Source organism: Lampetra planeri, chromosome 3, assembly GCF_965212315.1.
Source record: "Lampetra planeri chromosome 3, kcLamPlan1.2.h2, whole genome shotgun sequence".
Taxonomy (NCBI): domain Eukaryota; kingdom Metazoa; phylum Chordata; class Hyperoartia; order Petromyzontiformes; family Petromyzontidae; genus Lampetra; species Lampetra planeri.
This window is the reverse complement of record NC_136109.1, coordinates 20,261,314-20,280,108: the sequence shown is the minus strand read 5'-3', so window position 1 is coordinate 20,280,108 and position 18,795 is coordinate 20,261,314. Positions and strand designations below refer to the sequence as shown.

Here is an 18,795-nt window from a genome sequence, read left to right as displayed (position 1 = left end):
CTGCAGATCCACAAAGCCATAAAGTTACATTTCCCATTTAATTATCACACTTTACCTCTCCTCAATCAACTTCACTCGCTTTCCGTTTACTGCACCGTTGTCTTTTCAAATACCTTACACTCTTTAAATCTCTCCATGGCCTTTTACCATACCTTATCTTGCCTCTCTCATCTATTTTTATGCCCCCCCCCCCCCTCGTGCTCTTCGTTCACAATCTTCTCTCTGTCTCTCTCTGTCGCTCCTTCTCTCTATGCCCAATCTCGTTTTAGATCTTCCTCCCTCCTTGCATCCCTCCACTGCAATAAACTTTCCTTGCACATTAAGCAGGTCCCCTCCTTAACCACCTTTCGTTCCTCTCTTAAAACTCACCTCTTCTCCATTGCCCATTCCATTCCTCCTCCTTCATCTCGCCCCTCCACTCCATCCCGTTGCTCCCCTGCTCGTTCGTGACCCCATATGCCCTTGTTACGGTCACTCATTCGTCGGCCCGTTTGCACGCTCTTGCCATTTAAATCGCCCTGCTTTTGTACCACTTTTAAACTACGTAAAGTGCCTTGCGTTAAGGCGCTCTATAAAAATCTGCGCCCCTGGTTATCCGCACAACACTCAATCCTTATACCAGATATACCCAAACACAGTCATATCTGCTTGAAAATTGTGTATAATTGATTTAAGTTTAAAGCCAAATTCAACCCATAAGACAAGCAGCTCTTGTAGATGCGTGCCCAGGCTGTATGTATGCCCCAAGCGGTCTGACACGAGCTTGAAGCTTCATTTATGAGATAAATAAGTTAAAATGGTGTCGTACTCCAAGTGGCATTACTACAGTGCTATCTGGAAGTTAATTAATAGTGGGTTTTTTCCCATTAAGGAAACCTCAAACCCATGTCAAATAGCCCAGGACACAACCTGTTATATGTGGCTACTAGAGAAGGCCTCGGTTTTTATTTGGTTGAGTCTTCTTTTAAATAGAGAGACCAGGCTAAATGTGTGGTTAAATAACGGAGACGGGGCTGCGTGTGCGGTTGAATAACGGAGGCTGCTTGGTGGCTGTGGTTGTTGCTGCAGGGAATGGCTGCAGTAGCGAGGGCCCACGGGCAACACAAGCAGAGGGTCATTGTGTCCGTCTCCTTCTCCGGAATCCGGATTTACGACGAGCGGTGTGGAGTGAGTAGCCATCACCATCATCAGCAGCAACAGAAGTATCATCATTTTTGGCAGCTGAATCAGTAGCATCATCATCAGCAGCAGTAACGGTAGTATTTGCAACTGCAGATTCCACCTGTATCATCAATATCATTATCAGTTGCAGTTGCATTATCATTGTAGATATTATACACTGCATTATCGTTCACTGCACATACATGTATGTATGCGTTATTGCAGTAGTTAACGCTGCTGTACGATGAACCCCTGGCCTTAGTTAGATTCCTAGCCATGGCTAACGTCAGTAGTTAGTTATTTAAAAACCGATCCCAGGCTTTGTAATGCTACCTGGTGTGGTGAGTAAACATCAGCACCAGGAAGACAAAGAAGGCCAGGAATGGTGTTGGCCACATTTACCCCCTCATGTGATATGCAGGCCTTAAGAGCTCTGCTAAGCAGATGTAGTGACATAGAATCGGTCACTTAGCAGCATAGCGCTGGTTGCTGGCAGAGAAGGGGATCTGCAGTTACAGCAGCTCTGGCAGACAGCAGGTCACGTGATAGACCAGAGAGAGGGATGTAGGGGAAAGGTTACAGAGGGGGCACGTGAGGGAAGCCCGGGAACCCGCTAGTAGGTTCTAGAAGGGGGCGTGGCCGGGGCAGAGCGAGGCCACGCTGGGAGGATAAAAGGGGACCCCTGAGCGATGGCTCGGGGCTGTCGTCTGGAGTGGGATCCCCTCGTCGTGCTGCTGGAGTCTTTGCCGCCATCTTCACCATCTCGGCGTCGTCAGTCAGGCAGTCTGCCAGCTGTCCTGACTGGGAGCTGTAGTTACTCAGTGTGAACAGTGAAGGCTGTTAATAAATAGAGTGCCTCCTACTCCAAGTATCTCTGAGTCAGGCACTACATATGTATGGTATATGCAAGCAAATCCTCCTTCAGGTTAATGGTCACAATGAATGAGGTAGTATGAATGAGACAGACAGTACATGTAAGACAGAGAAAGTGAAACATAAATAACCAAGGTGATGTGACATAAATAACCAAGGTGATGTGATTCAAATTATTTATCCAGATGGAATCATCGGTTGTGTGTGTAGTTTTTTCCCCATTATTAAAAACTTTTGGAAGATTCCACTTCAAGGAAGATGCAACCCAAACAGCAAGTGGTTCTTGTAGGAACTTTAGATATTCTGCATGTTACGAGTTGTAAACTTCATGATAAATGGGGCTTCAAAGTTAAGATCAAGAAAAGTAACACAAAATAATCCAGTAAGTCTGCTTGGGCAGGACACGTCGCGATAAGAGATCATGGCTCATGGTCGATACGAATAGCTGAGTGACAGCCAAGGGAGGGAACACCTGAGAGTGACATTGCCCCATCCACTGCGCAGATGGGGCAATGACATCAGCTCATGTGCAGGTGCTAGATGGATTGTCGTATTGAAAGATGCAAAAGGTATCTATTTAGCGATTGAACATCTTAACACCTGTTTTATTTCCAGAAAGGGTAAAACCTATCCTTATTTTTCATACTTTATTACTGGCAAAAGGTCCCATGATGTAGCTGCTCACCCCGGGCTATAAATGCTCTGCTACGTGTGGCATTGTCTTTTTAAATCCTTTATATTAAGTTCGCTTGCTTGCTTAGGACCGTGCATATCTTTCGGTCGTTTTTTAACCCACTTCCCGTGATCCAATCGAGCTGACATTTTCCACACAGACTCGTTGTGCGTGACAATTAATGTTCGTGAAAAATGTTTTCCAAAATGTTACACTTTTTAGGACAAAAATATTATATTTAATTACCAATTGCTTAATGGTGCAATGCAATTATCTGACCCATAGGTGGCAGCCATCTCAAGCCAGAGGACGAGAGGACTCTAGCCGCCACGCATATAAAGGATTTATAGTGAAAAACTTTGTTTTTACGGGTTATACTTGTTACTGCCTGCTTTTTGGCGTTCTCTGGTCTGACACTGTTGAAACTAGGCCATAAAGAAGGCTCTCTCTGGTGTAGGTCAATCCATTTCAAAGACAATGCATATATTATCAGAGCATGTTTGTTTCCATCTTCACCACAAATACGTGTGGTTTATGCAGATTTTATTCCTTGCCAAAGGTATATATTTGGTGTTTGAACATCTTCAAACCTGTTTTATTGCCAGAAAGAGTAAAACCTATTCTTATTTTTCATATTTTGATACTGGAAAAGGGTCCCATGATAAGATGGTTAGAGATGGTGGCAGCTTGGTTAAATAATGGCTGATGGTCATGATGATGATTGACATCACTTTTACGTTCTAATACTACCATGCAGTGACATTACACCACTCCAGAAAGTCAATGTAAAGTCGTTTTTTTCTCCAGGAAGCCTCAAATTTGTACTTTGACTGAATCAGACTCTTGTGCTTGCAGGTCCTACAACACGAGCACCCCGTGCACAAGGTGTCGTTCATCGCACGGGACGTCAGCGACCACAGAGCATTTGGTTTTGTGTGCGGCACGGAGGGGGATCACCGGTTCTACGCCGTGAAGACGGCGCACGCTGTAAGACACGGGGACACGCGGGGGATGAGGAGGACATGCTGTGAGACACGGGGACACGCGAGGAATGAGGAGGACACTCCGTGAGACACAGAAACACACGGGGGATGCGGGGGACACGCTGTGAGCCATGGGGTCACGTGGTGGATTAGTGGGACACAGAAGCAGAAAAACGCAGACATGGTGACCCGGGTAGAGGGTTGCCGTGTTTGGGCAGAGACGCATTCACTGCTCATCAGCATCAACTGTATCAGTTTCATATCCTTAGCAGCAGCATCATTATCATCATGATCAACCGCAGCAGCAAGAGTAGACGTCATCATCGTCATCTTAGAGGGGCAGCCATTACTATGTATCCTGAGACATGGGGGAAATGGTGATACTAAAATAGATACAGATAGATAGGGAACACTCAATATCAGCACCATCATAAGCAACATCATGAGTATCAACATCACCATCAGTCCTTGTTTCTCCATGCTAACTGGTACCGCTATTTGCTTCCCTCACATCCCAATGCTTCCTCCTACGGTCAACCCTCTCCTCCCCCCCTCTTCAGGCTGAGGGTCTAGTGATGGACCTTCGAAACCTCTTCCAGCTCATCTTCACCCTTCGTGAACGTGAGCAAAAGCAGCAGCAACAGAAGCAGCGTCCACAGCAACCACAGCAGCAGCAGCACCAGGAAGGCACGGACAAAGAGCAGAGCAAGGATAAGCAAGTCGATTCGTGCGCCCTTTACCAGGTTATGATGCTTCACTTGCCTCTCGCACACATGGTTTCTCTTGATGGATGTTTCCTCATTCTTGCTGAGAGTTTTCTCCAGGGTTCAGTCTGCCAGTCAAGTTTTTCCCTTTCTATTTAGATGGTAATGATGATAATAATTCCTTCCCAGACCATAAAAAATACTCTGAAAATGAATTGCACTGCCGACGCAAGCGGGTTGAGATGCGTTATCCTCTCCAATTGTGAGTTTTCTCTGGGATTTCAGAAATATCCTCTCGATAAAAGAAGACCGAATACACAAACACAGCTCGTCTTCACATTCCCGAAAGTCAATGTAGTGTGTTTTTTCTAATTAACTAAGCTTTAAACGCATGCCAGACAGTCTGGCACACACGGCCCAGACGTGCAGCTGCTAGAAATGACTTGGGTATTTTTAAACTTTCCAACTAAGTTTGAAAGCATTTATACATTGGCCCTGGTCCGTCAGTTTATCCAAAATAGGGGGGTACGATAACTCTCTTGAAGATTATCCAATAGTAGTAAACAAAGTTTGTTGCTAATAGGGACTTAGTACCAGAAAGAAAACTGACCAAATTGATAAAAAAAAAAGTTTGGACGCTAAAACCAGTGCTGTGGCATAATGACCGAGGCATGCGTGACCTCCCCCCCTACACCTCCCGATGACATCGTTACGCGTGATGTCATATCGCAATATCACATCGTGTCATTGCGCGGCTTGAAACGTAACGTCATTGTCACTTAATTAAACACTTCACTCGCAGACAAACACATGTTGGAAAGAGTTACAGAAGCGATGCATAAGCGTGACTTCTCATCCTCCTTTAGATTGCGTGTTTCTTTAATTCACATGTACAGGTTTTCTCCAGGGTCGTGCCGTATCTCTGCGAGCTTTCTGATTGTTTTTTTTCTTGGGCCTACCCTTTCTGTTTCTCTGCCTTCTGGTTCGATTTCGTACCTGTTGGCTTGTCCTTCCTGTATCATTTGCTCCTCCTTGCCGCTCCCTTGCTTCTGAATCCTCCCACTCGCTCCTCTTGCTTCTCTCATCTCCCTCTTCCTATCTTTTGCTCTCCGCTGTTTCCCCATGGTCCCCCACACTCCCCATTGCCTTCTCACACTTGTCTACGATGCCTTTTTGCATCCCTTTCTCCCCCTTGCTACTGTTTTCTCCCTCTCACTTTCTCTGGATTCCCCTTGCTATACCATACTCCCCTTTGTTGCTCTCGCTCCCCTATCCCTCCTTGTGCTTCTCTTTACTTCCCCTTGCTCCCTCATGCTTGCGCCCTTGGCAGACGATACCTGACGACGACTCAGACGACCCAGTCTACCAGGTAACGCATTGTCTATCTGGTGCATGCAGGGGTTCATGGTGGCTGTTTCAGAGACACAGAACCAGCACTTCTGAGAACCTTGAGTCGATGAATGGGTCTGGGGGACTGTTTCTCAGGGGCCTCATAATGGCCATCATGGGAAAATATTTTTAAAAATTTCGGAAATCATTATGGATGTGCGTTATGTCAGTGTTGTGTCATGAACCATTCTTGATCTACTTCTAGGCTAATCCCATCTATGCCCATTGACATGCACGTAACCCTTAGTGCATTGCCCCTTTTTCAAGATTGCATCTTTTTTCTACTCCCATACTGCATTGCTTTTTTCCCACAATGTATTGCTAACCTCCCAGAATGCAGTTCGTTATTTCAATTCCCAGAGTCCATTGCTGTCCTATGTACTGCATTGCTTTATTCCTAGTATGCATTGAGGGGCTGTCGCTGCACTCTCACGATGCATGGCTTCATTCTTAACGATTCCATTTCAATTTTTCTACTTTAGATTCCATTGCATTAGTCTTAATGGATTCCTAGAATGCATTGCTGAGCACTGTTTTTTTTTTCAATAAAGCATTTTCTTACACCCAGAGCTTCCTAAGATTGATTGTTTTTATAAAAATACTAGAATGCATTTGAGGAGCCTATCTGTGCTTCCAAATTGCACTGCTGCGCTCTGGCTTCTCAGAATGCATTTTCCTCCTCAGAATCCATCATATGTATCGTTGGATGCATTACAGGTATCCCATGATGCATTGTTAAGGATGCATCACATATCTCCCAGCAAGCATTGTATGTACCCCAGGATGCATTTCTGGCTATTACAATGAATTAACTCTTCCCCAGGATTCAGTTCACTGCTGTTTTTTCTACAGAATTCTCTTTACTGGCGATTTCTTATTCAGTGTCTCTCTTCTCTTGCGACTCACGCTGGACTCAGTACATTATGTTTGAGCCCAGTCCGGACTCTGAGGAGTCCATCTACCAGGTGAGGTCCCAACCCTCGAGGCCCTGGGTTTGAACCCTGGGAATGGGTGTCTTTTTCGGTCTGATGTGGGGTTCATTATGGCTGCGTTGTGTTTATAATGTCTATGCAGGAGAAACAAATATCCTCGATTCAGTATGTATGCTTTTATGTTGAACTTATTTCGCACCGTACGTAGCCAACCGTGCTAATCGTACGTGCTTCGTCTAGATATCCTTATTTGTCAGAGCATTTATGTCCGTTCATAATGGCTGTGTCATGTTCCTAGTGATGGTGTCATCGACCCTGAACCAGTACCACTGTATTGGGTTCAGGCCCTTAATCCCGGTGTCTTTCTCTCAGGAAGATCATAATGGTCATGTCAGACATGTAGAACCAGCACTGATGAGGTTCTAGGTTTAAGCTCTGGGACTAGGTGCATACAGCCATACATAGTGCCATGCTCACACACACCCACATGCAAATCACTCAAACCCATACAGACACGCTTACACACACATCCCTCTCGCACATTATTTGCACACATACAGCCACACTTATACACACACACATTCATCATACATACAAAGGCAAAGATCCCCGTGTATAGCATGAACAGACTGTTGGGGCAAGTGTTGTAAGCTAGCACCTATGAAGGCCGGCACAGCACACGAGGGGGAGGGTGGCCAACACCACACCCGACCACCTTTGTCTCCCTGGTGATAATGTTTACATACCACACCAGGTATTTATTTGAGGCTGAATCGACCTAGGGGAGGTCCATAAACAGTTTAGAGAATCGTCACTGGTGTTGGCCGTGAGCGGGAATTGAACTCAGGTCGCTGGGTTCATAGCGCAAACATGATAACTGCTACACTACCGCTCCCCACTCTTACACGCACACATCACTCACAGACACAGCCATGCTCACACACACATCACTCCCACACCCACACACATAGCCATGTTCACGCACACATTAGTCTCCCACACAGGCTCGTAATTACCCCCCACCGTCCTCCCTGCTGGTGCCACGTGGTGTGCGAGACTCGCCAGCTGATGCTCTTGACCATGATTGTGCCCCTTGACCACAGTTGACAAATTTGTTAAAATTCAAAACACTTAGCAACTCCAGACGGGCTTCTACATTTTTTTGAGTCACGATCCAGAAGTGAATTCAAAATTTAGATTTTTATACTCTTCACTTGTGTGATAATATTGCATCAACGTTACATTTGGCAAGTCCTCCATACCAATCAGCCTTCATTAAGCCTGAAGATTAGTTAAAAGAAAATATGTGTAGTGGATTCAACTGAGTCGCAGACGCACTCTTTGGAGGCAACACATTTATTAATACCAACACATTAACACAAAGGGGTTACTGCCCCTTTACCAGATAACCTATGGTGGTGGACCACCAGGCTAACTAGTTACTGGGAGTAGCTACAACGGACATGACCCTGGCTCGGGTCCTTGTCCACGTGTTGGTGACTTCTTCTTGCACGTAGAACTTAGATCTTCAGATGACGACAGCAACGCTGAACCCCGGTCCCTGTGGGGACCCGGTTTAAAATGCTGCTGGGTCGTGGCGGGCCCCGCCCCCGCCCTTGGCCACGACCACCTTCGAGAAACCTCCTGGAGACCCTTCCCTGACACGTGATCACCCCCAAGCCCCCACCTGGGGCCCCTGTGTAGATCTTACTGGTCACGTGCCTCCCAGGGTCAACCAGAGTGCCACGGCCCAGGGTAACCTCATCCCATGGCTGACACTCTCACACTCCCTCCTGTAGGAGTCAGCACTGCACGACACGCGTGGTGCCACTGCGCTATCCCAGCGCTCACCAAGCCCCCTCTAGGGCTGGTACTACACCCACCTACGATGACGATGCATCGCACGCCTTGCCTCGCTAGAGCCAGCATTACCCAGTGACATTCACGATGTCGCTACACACGTGATGTCCGTGATGTAAGGGCATTAGTAGTGGAATGATGCTTTGCCGTTTCTATTAATCGAGTTTACAAAACACGCATCAAATCGTATGTGTGCAAGAATCTCTATGTTTTAACATGAATACATATTGTATGACATGGGTTTACGTCACTTGTGCACCCATTTAAGGTAATACAGTTTACGGCAATGTAATTTTTAAAATGTTTTCTTGAACCAAATAGTGACACTATATTGTGATTATTGATTCAATCGCTGGGTGCGACTAGGGAGTCCGTGCATTATTCCATTGCGAGTATTCACAACTACGCCACCACTTTTAATAATCCACTCTTCAATTCAACCGCTATAATTTTATGGACAATTTTCGAATTGCTGTAAAGCCCCTTGGAATAAGGCGCTATATAAATCTAGGATAATAATTTTTTTTTTTTTAATATATTTTGCAAGCCTGCATTTAAACACGACAGTCATTTAGCTGTACGATTTTATTTCACCGTAATTTTGAATCAGGCAGAGTACCATCAAAATAATGTGTCTTTATATAGCATCGAAAGGACACTACATTGCTGTACGCTGTACAGAAACAGTAGGTATATCTAAGGTTGACCGGGGACTTGTATCATCTTGTTTCTTTTTTGTAAATGCGCCTCACATTTATTTTGCTGTGCTTTGTTGCTGTGCTTTGAATTCACATTTTTTTCTCATTGTCTCAATGGGTTCTTACCTGGTTGTAAAAGACTTGATTACTGTAATGGCAATGTCATGTTCGTAATGGCCGATCCTTGTCAGCACAGAGGTGTGTGTGTGTGATTATCATGATTTGTAAGTGAGTGATTGGATATCATTTGCTCTCATTAGCTACCATGGTAACCACTCTTCTGTGCCTTATTAACAGGTGCCATCAAGTCAGCTGAAGGATGGAGTGTACGACATCCCAATCAACAAAGTCTCTGAGGTGAGAGGTTCATAATATGGCCGTGTCAAAGAGACTGAGCCAGCACTTTTGTGATCCTGAGTTCGAGCCCTAGGTCTTAGTGTGTCTGTGTTTCTTGGGAGTTCATAATGATTCTGTCAGAGATACTAAGCCAGGAGCATGGAAGTTTTGGGTTGAAGGCTCGGTCCTGGGGCAGGGTTTCTCTCTCTGTCTTAGGGTGTTCATAATTACCACGTTCTAAATTCCTAATAGCCACGTCCGAGATGGTATCACCACTTAGAGCCTTGCTTCAGGCCTTGGGTCTGGGCATCTTTCTCTTTTGCAGGAGGTTCATATTGGCCAAGGTCGGGTTCATAATGTTTGGCGTCATTGACTGCGTAAAAGACACTGAGCTCTCAAGTTTAAATCCAGGTTCCGGCCTCCCTTGTCTAAACCAGTTCTCAGCCACCTTCGATGAAACCAGGTTCCCTTGTATTGTGAGTTTGACGGCAGAGGATAACAAAGCATTGACGGAAGTGTTGTGGAATCAAAGGCTGTGCCCATGATGTTGTCTTGATCTTGATGTCTCTTTTTGTCAGAATGGAAGCTCTCTGCTAGAACTAGAAGCCCAAATGGACAGAATGCTTTTGGTAAGTTTACTTGTGACAGTATTATAACCAGAGATCCTATGCCTCATTGTGTATGTGTTACGTGTATGTGTTTATTACATACGTACTATGTGCATGTATATGTGTAGACAGAGGTGGCACATTGGTTCCCACCAGCCACAACACCAGTGGCAAGTGCTTCAGAGAATGCAGTGGGCCTCCCCTGGGTGAACATAGCCATAAATTATTAACTGGCACAAGTGTGAACATAAGTGATGGGATACGAAGGTAGCCCGGTCGTAGTGCTTGCCACACACGTGGCAGCTTTTAAAGTGCTTGCTAACATTGCTTGCTCCTACAGCCTACAAGGCTAAATGGGGGATATTTGTCTTTTCTGTTTCAGGACTCTTCTCAGTTTGGTTTATTTGGAGACATCACTACACCACCGGACATCACCTCCCCTCCCGTGAGTATATGCAAGCTAACCATTTCAGTCTGCTAGTGAGCCTCAAGCGAGAAGGTGCGAGCCCTGGGGTGAGTGTGAACACCTTTGCAAATGAGATATTCCATCTCAAGAGATTATGCTGGTAAAACATTCCAATAAATAAGTAAAATAGTGTCTCTCTGAAGAGGCTGTTGGAGACACCGAGCCACCACAGTTGAATTCCTGGATTCTATCATTGGTTCTGGACGTGTCTCTCAAGAGGTGTTTAATGACGGTCAGAGACATCGAGCCAGCACTGTTGACATCCTGGATTCAAACCCTGGTATGGAGTGTCTTTGTTTCATATGGATAATATTGGTTGCAAAAGTCTATGTGTTAAACTATTTCATAAGGATTCATAATGGGTGTGTCAGAAACACTGAACCAACAACGATGAGATCCTCGGGTCAATTACAGGTAGTCCTTTGTCCTTTAAACAGATATTTTAACACAGCCATTTTGAACTCGCTGAATTAGGGAGACATCCAGACCTAGTGCCTGAACCATGAACCGAAAACCTGAGCCTTGCTGGTTCAGTGTCCCCGACACGGCCATTATAAAACCACATTCCCGAGCCACCTTGGCTTATGTTTTCTTGTTTTTCCTCAGACCCCTATTTCTCCAGATCTGTTTGGACTTGGCGATGTCTCCTCGACCAATCAACAGCTTCCGCCCCCCCCTCCAAACAAGATGGCTCCCCTAGGTGGGTTGGGTAAGTCGAGAATGCGTATGATGGCCAGCTCATTTATGTTGTATGTGGCTGTATAAGTGTATATATCTGAGATTTATATTGATTCCTTTTCTCCAATCCAATTTTCAAAAACATCATATGTGGCTTAAATAAAATTGGCGAAATTGTGTAATCTTGTCTGACCCCCATTATATATTGTGTTGTATTACTTTCATCATGCAATTTCACTGTAGACATTCCATTTTTAATAATGATTTGTTTCTATTTGGCACCCATTACGCCGGGCCATCTTATAACGCTATACACACGAAAAGCGACAAACATTCGAAAAAGGGAACCCCGGTGGCAGCTGTCCCTTTGGGAATAAGATGACTCAGCACTTGGCCTGATAATGGGCATGAGTGCGCCATTCGCGGGCAGGGTGGGGGTCAATGATTGCTTTGTGGATTCCCATTTTAGTAATTTGCGAGTACTTTTTTTTTAATTTGCCAAATTTGTACCATAATGCTGTTACACAATGGCCTACTTATTTTTAATGATGTCAGGGGATCATATTCGTTGGGGCTTTCGGTAAAATCATGTAGATAGGTTCAAATTAATAAAAAATTAAATAAACCAAAAACTACGACGTTTCGATCACAACACAAGCGATTGTGACTTTACCGAAAGACCCAAAGAATATGAATTCCTGCAGTCACGAAAGCTTTAAGTCAAGATTGATGTCAGGGGATCCTTAGTGTTCACTGTGAAGCAGACGGTGTGGACTTTTATGGTTAATACGTGGTTTTTAGCATTTTTTAATGTTTTTGGATTTAGGCTTCGGTTTGTGAGAACTTCAATGGCTGCATCAATTTCCACTAAATCTGTCATAACAACGGATGGAAATTAACGACGGGAAATTATCGAAGAAATGTAAGAAGGCTTGTAGAGTTTTCTAAAAGTAAATATGAACAAAACAATAAAATAACAAGCTTGATAAACAATTAAATGTATCTGTGGGAGACACAACTGAAAAAACATCAGATTATTTATACCTCGCGCAGTAGTTGAAGGCAGATCAGGATAAAAATTAATAATTAAGGAGGCGGTTGACAGGTCGGAGTGCTTTTTGGAAAATGACCTTAATATGTAATGAAAAGCAACACAAAAATATACCTAAAAAAGGAGGTGTTCATAAAAGTGTTTTATGTGCTATCACGTATGGATCTGACAAATTACAACGAGAATGAACAAAAGCACCGAGAGCAGTAGCAAGCTTCGAATTACACAGAGAGACAGAAAAAGGAATGCGTATGTGGATGTATGGAGGAGTGCTAGCGCAGTAGTGAACACACTTTACTCTGAACCTGGTGACCTGCACTCGACCAGCACAGTGAAGTAAGGTCAACCATTGCCCATTACCAACACAGCGTGGAGAGGTCTTCATTCAGTAGTGAATTGACAAAGGTCCGTTATATTTTTAGGAATAATTAGTTAAAAAATTAACCCGTAAAAACAAAGTTTTTCACTATAAATCCTTTATATGCGTGGCGGCTAGAGTCCTCTCGTCCACTGGCTTGAGATGGCTGCCACCTATGGGTCAGATGATTGCCTGCCACCATTAAGCAATTGGTAATTAAATATAAAAAAAATTTCCCTAAAAGTGTAAAGTTATGGAAAAAAATTTTCACGAATATAAATTGTCACGCACAACGAGTCTGTGTGCAAAATGTCAGCTCGATTGGATCACGGGAAGTGGGTTAAAAAACGACCGAAAGATTTGCACGGTCGTAAGCGCGCAAGCAAGCAAGCAAGTGAACTTTATATGAAGGATTTAAAAATGATGTTATATCCTTATATGCAGGTGTACATATACAGCAGATGTGCATAGTATGTACAGTTGTACATATGCACGAACGCTTGACAACATTTCACCTGTCCTCCCTCACTGCCTTTTCTGCTTCTTTCCCTTCCCTACTCTCCCTGAAGCCTACAGCCTGCCCACCACCCCCGTCGCAGCGTGGGGCACCATGGGCCCCGTAGTGATGTACCCGGCAGGGTGGGTGGCCCCCCAGCAAGCGTCCTGGCCCGTGGCTGCTGCGGTGACCTCCCCGTTCGTTGTGGCCCCCTACGCTGCCATGCCCCCCACTACGGCCCGGCCTCAGCCTCTGCCCGCTGCCATACAGGCAGGCGCCCAGGCGAGGAGAGGAGCCAACAATAGCGCATTTAAGGTGAATTTAACTCAATCGAGCATCGTCCCCTGTTGCAAAACTACTAAGTTAAACTTTTATGTAATCAGGTAATCCCCGCTGAGCTATTAGCTCCTCTTCAGCAGCGATCTGGCCACACATGATAGCTTATCACAGTGGCTTATCATATGTGGGAATTTATAGTTGCCAAATAATCTAAACTAAATGCAAGGTTCTAAATGTGGAGGGGAAAAAATGGAGGACCTGGAGAAAAAAGCCACGCAACCATGGGGAATATACAGGTATCAGGGTCGGAATCGAACCCATGACCTCCTGCATACCAAGCAAGGGAGATAACGTCTCCCCACCAGAGCACTCATGCGTGTGAAACCGAGTGCCTTCGTGATAGCCTTGCAATAATATAATTGGCTAATCATTTGAATTATTTTATTTACCCCATTGCCAAGCAATGCAGCCCAACAATATTGCCGACCCAAATTGTCAGATAATTAACAATGTGTCACCTTTTCGATTTTAATCGATTCTACGCTCTCAATATACATGTCAAACTGTCCATGTGAGATTGTATTATGATTGTGTGAAGCTTGTGTAAATGATGTTCTGTTATGGTAAAAAGAATGTAGTCGACAAAGCTGTTCGACAAAGATAAAAATACAAGAAATAAAGCAAATTAAACAGCAAAAATAAAACAAAGAATATTTTCTTGAGTGGAATCACACTCCAGGATTATTGGAACAATTGTTCTGTGGCCAATAATTACTGGTAATAATGTTTACAATAAATAATCTCTTTTTTTTTACCAGGAGTGCCTCGCTGATTTTCAGGATGGTCTTGCATTGGATTGTTCAGACATTTAATTTTTAAGAAACATGTGTGTGTGTGTCTGTCCTGCTACTGATGATTGTGCTGATTATATATCTGCAGCTGCTGATTATGGTACTATTGCTGCTGATGGTGAAGCTGCTGATGGTGGTGCAGCTGCTGATGATAGTGCAGCTGCTCCTGATGATGGTGGTGCTTCTGCTGGTAATATTGCTGTTTAGTATGTTTATGATGACAGGGCTCACTAGCTACCCCCTCCACCTTATCCCAGGACTTCCAGCTGGCCCAACCACCCCCAGTGCCGGCACGGAGCCACCCACGGGCATCTGCACTCGCCGGGACCTCGGATAAGTTTGCCGAGTACTTCTCCGAGAGGATCGGCGTGGCGCAGGACCCCGACGACACAGACGATTATGACATTTCACAGCTGACCGTCACGCCCTCCGCTTCAGGTGCCATCTCCCACAGTTTTGTCCTCCCCATCTCTTTTGTGTAACTGCCCTTGTCTCCCTTTCCTTCCTCTATCTCCTGCTTGTCTTCCTATTCTCTCCAGTTTTCTCTACCTACCCTTGTCCCCTTTTATCTCCGCTATCTTCCCTTGTCTCTGCCTTGTCTCCTATACCTCCCCTTGCCTCCCGCTTGTCCCTGCCTTGTCCCACTCATGTTCCTACATTCAACCTTGAGGCTAAAAAGCAGTATTGTTAGACACACACACCCGAAATGTTTTTCAGGCACTTATTTATGCACTGTGCTACCAACCTGGTGACTTGAGTTCAAATTCTGGCCATGTCTAACATCAGTGGCGAGTGATATATATGAGCCAGTGCTGGTACATTCCCTTGGTCAACTGAGCCTTATTTTAGCACCTGTTGCAGTGTGAGAGACAAATGGAGTGGGGTTTGGTGCTAGCCACACTACCGCGTTTGTACGTCGTGCCAGTCTTAACAGATCCTCACGAAGAGTAGGTCAGTTGAGAAATAATGTGGATCTCTTTCATTGTATGTATATGCCATCCATAGCCGTTATGAACCAGTCACAGCCATTCTAATCCTGAGCGAAAGATACACTAATATACATGATTTTGTATTATTATCCAGGGTTCAAATGCAGGATTTAGCAGTGATGGATTAAGTGTCTCCGTCACAATCATTTAGGCCACCTAAGATAAATGGAAACATCCAGTCTCCCAGTTTGAACACCAAGTCCAAGATCTAAATGTTGTTGGTTCGGTTTCTGACACAGCCATTATAAACCCATGTGACTCACCAGATCCTTCCTCGGGGTCTCTGTCGGCTGCATCATCAGCACCGGCTTCACCACCTAGGGCCGAGGCTCCGGCCACAGGCGACGGCGCCACCACCGCCACAACCACCACCACTACACCCAGCACCACACCCAGCCATGCTCCCACTCCCGCATCAAGGTCATTCGAACACAGTCCCAAAGCTACTGGAGATAAGGCACCAACACAGGTGAGCAGTGGTGGTGATGTTAATGATTGAGATAACGCTCACTTATGCGTGGGTAGATTACCTGGGTCGTAGAATCACTGTTTGCGATAAAGGAATAGAAAATATAGTATTCCTTGCTCATTATTGCCTTTTTACACACCTGCTTCTTCAATTATTAACTCCTCCTCACTTATGGCTCAGTAACCAATGACTTTACAAATCAATACAAAGAAAAGTCTTCAGCCCCATAAAAACTCGACCAACATTAAATATGTATTGCTAGCATCTTTTGTATATGGTTTGTATTGTTGGTTTTGGTTTTATCCAGGCCATCCCTTCCACTACCCCAGATAATCAAGAGTTTGACTGTAATGATTGTTGATTATCTTATGATGCTGGTGATGTTGCTGGTTCTGGCTATCAAGTAGTATCCGTATTAATATTATACTCTCCTTTGTTAATAAACATCAGTTAATAGTCAATGCGATTATACAAATGAATGCCAAAATAACCGAAGTATGTTCTCACCTACATAACAGAACCCGACTGAAGCAGCAGTATCTGCTGCATCAATTTTGCCTGGAGGGGATTTGTTGGGAGACGATCCATTTGGTGATTCTTTAATGTGATCATTCATGGTTTTCCAGGTGCGTGAATTTCATCTTTCCACCCACTCACGTGTCTTACTGAGCTCCTACTGTGAGACGTTCCCTGTCCTCACTCATGTGTGCCCTGATGAGAAAAGCAACCATGAAAAGCTGGTTTATTTAGACGAGGGCACAATCTGTTTTACTGGGTCATTATGAACCCCTCAGATGTGTATAACCTTACCCATGGCTTAAACCCAGGTATGAAGGATCACTGCCGCAATATCTCTTGCATGGCCATTATGAATCCCTTGAAAGAAACACTTTGATCCAAGGTTCAAACTCAGGCACTTATAGGTTCACAATCTTGACTGATTTATTCATGCCCTTGTGTCTATTCCAGGATGAGAATTGATGGAGAACATTTGAGACTAAAAAGGAAAATCTATCAAGGAACGTTCAACCGCGTTTTTATTTAACCGTGCTTCCACCACCACTGACGGTGAAGATGTTTCCCTCATTTTAACGACTGGAAAAGCCATCACAGAAGGAAAAACCTCAATTGACATGCAAGTCAAGTGAGTTGGAACCGAATGGTGTGAAAGAAAGCAACAGATTGGAAGATGGAAAAAATATAAATTATGTAAAATGAAATCAAATTTGGCCAGGCAAAATGCATTTGGAAACTGATTGTAATATTTACTTTTCAAAAACATTATTGCAGGATTCAGTGTCTCACGGAACAAGATATATTCCTGAACTGGTTTAGCTTATGAATCAGGATTAGCCTTTTGTGAAAATCTTTCAGAATTTTACAGTGATGGTGATATTGTTGTAATATATTTGCTGAAGACACTGCATTATTGAAATTATCCTCACCACCAACTCCGTCTCTCTCACCTACTCTTCCTTTAACGTTGCCAAACAAAGATTTTGAAAAATAAATCTTCCAAAATTATCATCTTCACCCTCGTTTCACGATCGGAGAATGCAAATTAGCATTTTCCAATCTGAGAGAGGTTTTCATTTTCGTTGAGACCTCAAATTTTACATAATGTTGAAGTGTCACTCGTGAAGATTTTTGCACATCATATTGTAAAAAAATATTATACTTGTTGTTTAACTCTTGACAGCTCAAATCAATCTTGTCAAATTTTACACGCATAATTAAAGTTTTTATACTTAAACATGCAAGTTTTTTGTTGAATTTTTTGTATAGACTATTATGTGCCAGTTGTGCTGTTATGCAATTCATGTTGTTAAAACGTACCTTGAAAAACTAAAAGGGACAGAGCCCTATGAAGACGTCACATCAGCGAACGGATTCTGAAAACGTCAACAGACCCCACTCTTAAGAACTCTCAGCCAATGCTACATATTTCGTGTATCAGTCAACCAATGTCATAATGTTTGAACACTTCTGAAAGGCAGCCTTCATTACTCCACCAACTCACCTGGGTTGGAACTTTAACCTCCTGAGACACAACCACTGCACTTTCAGATTGTGAGCAACACTTCACCTCTCCACGATTATTTCCGGGTTATCTTATTGTGAGCTCCTTTTGCCAGCTACATTTGACCTTCATACCCACAGTGACAAAGGTTAAGATCCACCTCATCTTCATTTACCCAGTCAATCCTCAATTCCCAAGTTCCAGTCTTCCTGACCCATCTTTCGATATTCACCAATCTCCATTAAAATTGTTAAGCAACTTTGATAATCACGTGACATTGAGTGGTAATTTAAAATGTGATAATCTTTCTCAATCATGCGCGATGTTACCCAATCATTAGGCACATGGAGCATGTAATGATAATCCATATTTCAATAGAGAACATTTGCAAGCATATAAATGCAGACCGGTAGGTCATGAGGACTTGAGCTTGGGGAAGCATTTTAAATTGTGAAATTCAAGCACCGAAACACTGACACTTACAAACTTTATTCCAATTTTAAATAACAGATATTTATATGTTAGGATGTGTTTTTTTGTGTATGAGAAGTGTTTATTCATCCAAAATATTTTTTGGGAAACCACACAAATTGTAGATTATTCTTGAAAACGAGTATGTGTATATGCATATTCATGTGTAATCTATTTGTTTTTGTACGCATCCGCTTGTAAGTATATACCCATGTGTGTCTTCATACATGTGTATATTTGAAGCTACTTGTATGTGGTCTTAATGAACCAAAGTCTGGTAAAATCACAGTAATGATGGCAGCTTCCAATTTCTAGTTAATTAAGCTGGTGTCATTTTTATCTGTATGTGCTGTATATGTATATATGTGCATGTGTATACAAATGTGTATAATAGGTATGTATAAGTATAAATCTTTTGTGTCTAAGTTGGCTGTGGTATATGGAGTGTTT

General features: G+C 43.7%; 1 protein-coding gene across 9 annotated transcripts in view; it reads left to right on the top strand.

Moving 5' to 3' along the window:
- Nucleotides 1-17,607, top strand: part of LOC144740450 (disabled homolog 1-like) — a 35,598-nt gene extending 17,991 nt beyond the window's left edge. For 7 of the 9 annotated variants that reach the window (XM_078623344.1, XM_078623331.1, XM_078623337.1 and 4 more), the window contains 12 exons: nucleotides 1,069-1,167; nucleotides 3,563-3,694; nucleotides 4,251-4,433; nucleotides 9,571-9,630; nucleotides 10,188-10,238; nucleotides 10,600-10,662; nucleotides 11,290-11,392; nucleotides 13,340-13,581; nucleotides 14,654-14,834; nucleotides 15,652-15,854; nucleotides 16,373-16,480; nucleotides 16,824-17,607. In XM_078623344.1, the coding sequence (XP_078479470.1) occupies nucleotides 1,069-1,167; nucleotides 3,563-3,694; nucleotides 4,251-4,433; nucleotides 9,571-9,630; nucleotides 10,188-10,238; nucleotides 10,600-10,662; nucleotides 11,290-11,392; nucleotides 13,340-13,581; nucleotides 14,654-14,834; nucleotides 15,652-15,854; nucleotides 16,373-16,462 (1,407 nt within the window). In that variant the 3' untranslated portion in view covers nucleotides 16,463-16,480; nucleotides 16,824-17,607. The remainder of the gene's footprint in view (nucleotides 1-1,068; nucleotides 1,168-3,562; nucleotides 3,695-4,250; nucleotides 4,434-9,570; nucleotides 9,631-10,187; nucleotides 10,239-10,599; nucleotides 10,663-11,289; nucleotides 11,393-13,339; nucleotides 13,582-14,653; nucleotides 14,835-15,651; nucleotides 15,855-16,372; nucleotides 16,481-16,823) is intronic. The other 2 variants (XM_078623307.1, XM_078623354.1) reach the window with 2 other exon arrangements.
- The last annotated feature ends 1,188 nt before the right edge of the window (nucleotides 17,608-18,795 follow it).